This window comes from Trachymyrmex septentrionalis, unplaced genomic scaffold (genome assembly GCF_001594115.1).
Source record: "Trachymyrmex septentrionalis isolate Tsep2-gDNA-1 unplaced genomic scaffold, Tsep1.0 scaffold89, whole genome shotgun sequence".
NCBI lineage: Eukaryota > Metazoa > Arthropoda > Insecta > Hymenoptera > Formicidae > Trachymyrmex > Trachymyrmex septentrionalis.
Genome location: NW_017306081.1, coordinates 911,894 through 915,875, shown reverse-complemented (window position 1 = coordinate 915,875; position 3,982 = coordinate 911,894). Strand labels below are relative to the sequence as shown.

General features: G+C 30.5%; 1 protein-coding gene across 2 annotated transcripts in view; it reads left to right on the top strand.

Moving 5' to 3' along the window:
- LOC108755594 (guanine nucleotide-binding protein G(I)/G(S)/G(T) subunit beta-1) overlaps positions 1–3,982 on the top strand; it is a 36,424-nt gene that overhangs the window by 27,405 nt on the left and 5,037 nt on the right. For both annotated transcript variants that reach the window (XM_018498702.1, XM_018498703.1), the window contains exon 3: positions 3,433–3,578. In XM_018498702.1, the coding sequence (XP_018354204.1) occupies positions 3,433–3,578 (146 nt within the window). The remainder of the gene's footprint in view (positions 1–3,432; positions 3,579–3,982) is intronic.

Below are 3,982 nucleotides of genomic sequence, written 5' to 3'. Positions count from 1 at the left end.
GGGGGGGAGGGCGTAGAATGGGTCAAGAGGACCAAAAAAGTTTTATACCATTTTGCAATTTTCGCAATAATTAACAAGATATTAATTATTAGAAATAGCCGAATATTGGTCTTTAATAATTTTTTTCTCAAATACTATCAACTTTACAGAAAAACTATAAGAGACAAAAATTGTTTATTTTTTTTCTATAAAGTTCTGAGAATTTTTTTAGAATTTTTAATATTGTATTTTCTCATGATAATAAAAATAAAAAAATGCAATACTAAAAAATTGATAAAAAATTCTGAAAACATTCTTAGAGTTCTATGAGAAGAAAATAAACAATTTTTATCTCTTATAGTTTTTTTGTAAAATTGATAGTATTTAAGAAAAAAATTATAAAAGATCAATATTCGGCCATTTTTAGTCATTAATATTTTGTTAACTATTACGAAAATTACAAAATGGTATAAGATTTTTTTCTCTTCATCCATTCTACATCCCCAATGCGACTGCGACCTTACTAAAGAGATACCCTGTATATAAATTTGTGTCTGAATTATTCCATCGTTCATGTATGCGATAGTTAAACACGTATGCCGATTTGTGGGACATATGACGATCATGACGATTATTGAGAAAACCGTTATGGTGGCATGGCGATAACTCGTACATTTGGGTCTTCTAATTTTTATGAAGAATTTTTTCAACAACGGCAGTAGATATAAGAATTTTAGAGTGACGTTTTTATTTGTCACAAAAAATTGATTTAAAATAACCTAAAATAACAGTCACTCACTTTTCAATCTGAAAAATATAAATTTGCCAAGTCAAACGTTTTGGTTAATGTGACGATTACTGGGCCAACCACCTTATTGTACATTTTAACGATAGAGGGATATTCTTCTGGCGAATGACTTTCCACATAGTTGTGAGAATATGGAGCCGAGTAGTGGTGGTGGTAGTGTGGTGGTGGTAGGGCGCGGCATAACCGTCGCTTCTCTGATCAATACACCACCATCCCTCTCTCCCTCACTCCATATCTTGTTTCTTCTCTGGATGTATTCGTCTCTTTCTTTCCTGCTTCCCTTCCTACCCTCTTCTTTCATACATGTATAAAATATACGCGCTCGTACGGTATGCGCGGAAATATGCGCTTACGATGAAAAGAAATAACTATCGACCTTGTTTGCTAATTATTTATGACGCGTGTGATTTGTTTTAAATCACAATTTATTCAGTAAAATCCCTAATATATGTAATGGATATGTGTACCATGAATGCTAAAATATTTTCTTATGTTTAACGATTTTTTTATATTTGCCCGAAATGATTTTATCAAAAAAATATCATCCTCGATTGTATATATACATACAAGGTTGCCACAGACTTGGAAAATCAGGAAAAATTAGGGAAATTGAAATTGGTCATGGAAACCGGGAAAAGTCAGGGAAAAATGTAAAAAAGTCTAGAATTTCGAAATTTGCTCACAATTTTCTTAAACTGCTTCTATTCCAAATAATTGTCATAATTTTTTAAATTATATATGACGTTTACAGTCAAATACGTTCAAAATTTGTGCACTTTAAACGATTTTAATAAAATAATTAAAATTTTATTTAATTCATTTTTTTTTTATTTGTTTCCTCTTTTTCGTCATAACTGCATTTTTTTCTCTAAAAAACTAATTTATTTTTTGCTGTGACTTGAATTTGCATCCAAAATTGTACTATGCTACTAAACGTTTTTTTTTTTTATAATATTGACTAGCTTTTCTACAATCCGTGAGTCTAAATATTAAAATTTACATATTTTATATTACTTATGGAAAATTTTCTATTTTCATCTGGAAAACCTAGAAAAGTCAGGGAATTTTAAAATTCATTTTCTATGGCAACTCTGTTAACGTAATAAGTTACGATGAAAATTTATTATAAAATTATGCAACTGCGAAATATATTGCGGTCTTATATTAGAAATCAATGGTCTTGTACATACTCGTACATCTTTAGTATATCTTTAGTCTACTAAAGGTAAAGACTTATATATCCAATATACTCCAGCATTGAATCGCTTTAGGTACTACTGTCTACTGTATTATAATCTGATTTTAAAGGTCAGCTGAAAGATAGTATTGCGACATAATATCGGATTAAAAACACGCGAGCACTATTTACCGGATTTTCCTCTCGTCCCGTAACTTCCTTTTTCTAATTTCTTGAAATTTGTGGAAATTTTCAGCATTCTATTTAATTTAGTGACATGTTCGGTCATGATCGTCATTTGACTTTTCATGCTTAATTTGTGTATACACTAAACAAAGTTTTTTTTTTCACATGGAATTTATTAAATTTTCATGTGATGTGTATATTCGCTACCGGCGCGTTTCAATTAAGATGCTGCTTCAACGTGAAATTTGGAAGATTTAAATTGTGCGGTGCTTACAAATAAAATTTTCTAGTGATTGTTTATTACGTGACTAATAGTATACTGAAAAAAAAAGATTGGTTGCTGCAACAATTTAGATAGTAAAATGTGGCATAGCATTTTTATATGACTGCAGCAATCAAGTTTTTGGTTGTAGCAGCAAATTTTTAGTTGCGTTAGCCTATTCGCAATGTCAGTATATGATTTCGATAGGCTAACGCAACTAAAAATTTGCTGCTACAACCAAAAACTTGGTTGCTACAACCATATAAAAATGCTATGCTATTTTACTATTTAAATTGTTGCAGCAACTAATCTTTTTTTTTCAGTTTAATGAATAATTGCATACGATACGACGAAGTCTTTCTTACTACGTTATTGTGAATTTTATCGCATGTATCAAACGCAAGAAATAGATCCTATAGAAAAATAGATGTTTTATATATGTATACGTATATACAGGGTGTCCGATAATTGGTCTGATAGAGTTCAATAATTGTTTACTCAAATACTATCAACTTTGTAGAAAAACTAAGTAAGAGGTGAAAATTGTTTATTTTCTTCTCATAGAATTCTACGAATTTTTTCAGAATTGTTATCAACTTTTTAGTACTATATACAGGGTATTCCGCGAGACTTCTCGAATCGCCCACAGGAAACGCAAATTTACATATAAGTATAAGTCAAATTGGACCGATGAGAATAAATCAATTAAGAGAAATAATCCTATTCGATCAAAGTGGATTTTAGTGCTTCAATATTTCAGTGTTTATGTGCATATCGAATTGTGCAAATCGCGCGTCGAAATCTTGTTCCGTCTCAAAATGCAATCATAAACAGAACTAGAGTAGTAGTACCACATATTAAATTGACAAGCAATTTAATAATATTGATGTTAATAAGCGTCTTATAAGAATAACAAGCATTTTAAAAACTGTAAATAATTTATTGTGAAAAATATTACCTCAGTCAAGATTCGAATCCGCATCTTTCATTTACAAATTTGCCTATAATTTCATGCCGCAGGATGCCAGGAAAGCAGCATGCGACACGACCTTGGCCCAGGCTACATCAGGCATGGAACCTATCGGTCGCATACAAATGCGAACGAGACGTACGCTTCGCGGTCACTTAGCTAAAATTTATGCGATGCACTGGGGAAGTGACTCGAGGTATGACGATTAGATGCAAACACGTTAATTCGATGGCGATTGGCATGTAAAATAGTTAATCACTTTAATCACTTGGAGCTGATGATGGTTCTATTGAATTTACTCAGTATTCTTCATATTATCTGCAAATTTGAATTATTGTATATAAGTATTATTAAAATAAACTTAATATTTACATACACATTTTTTTTATTCGAGTTATGTTATTTTAATTTTTTGAAATTAATTAGTACTTTTTAGTCAATACTAAATTACAACGAATCTCTCATAAACTCAACGTCAGTAACTATGTTAGATTTTGATCTTCGTCTCTAGAAAGTTAACGTGAATAAAATTCTAGTAGCAATAATAGTGATTTTTTGAAAAAAAGGATTTAAAAAAGTAGGAAAATAGATGTCTTATAT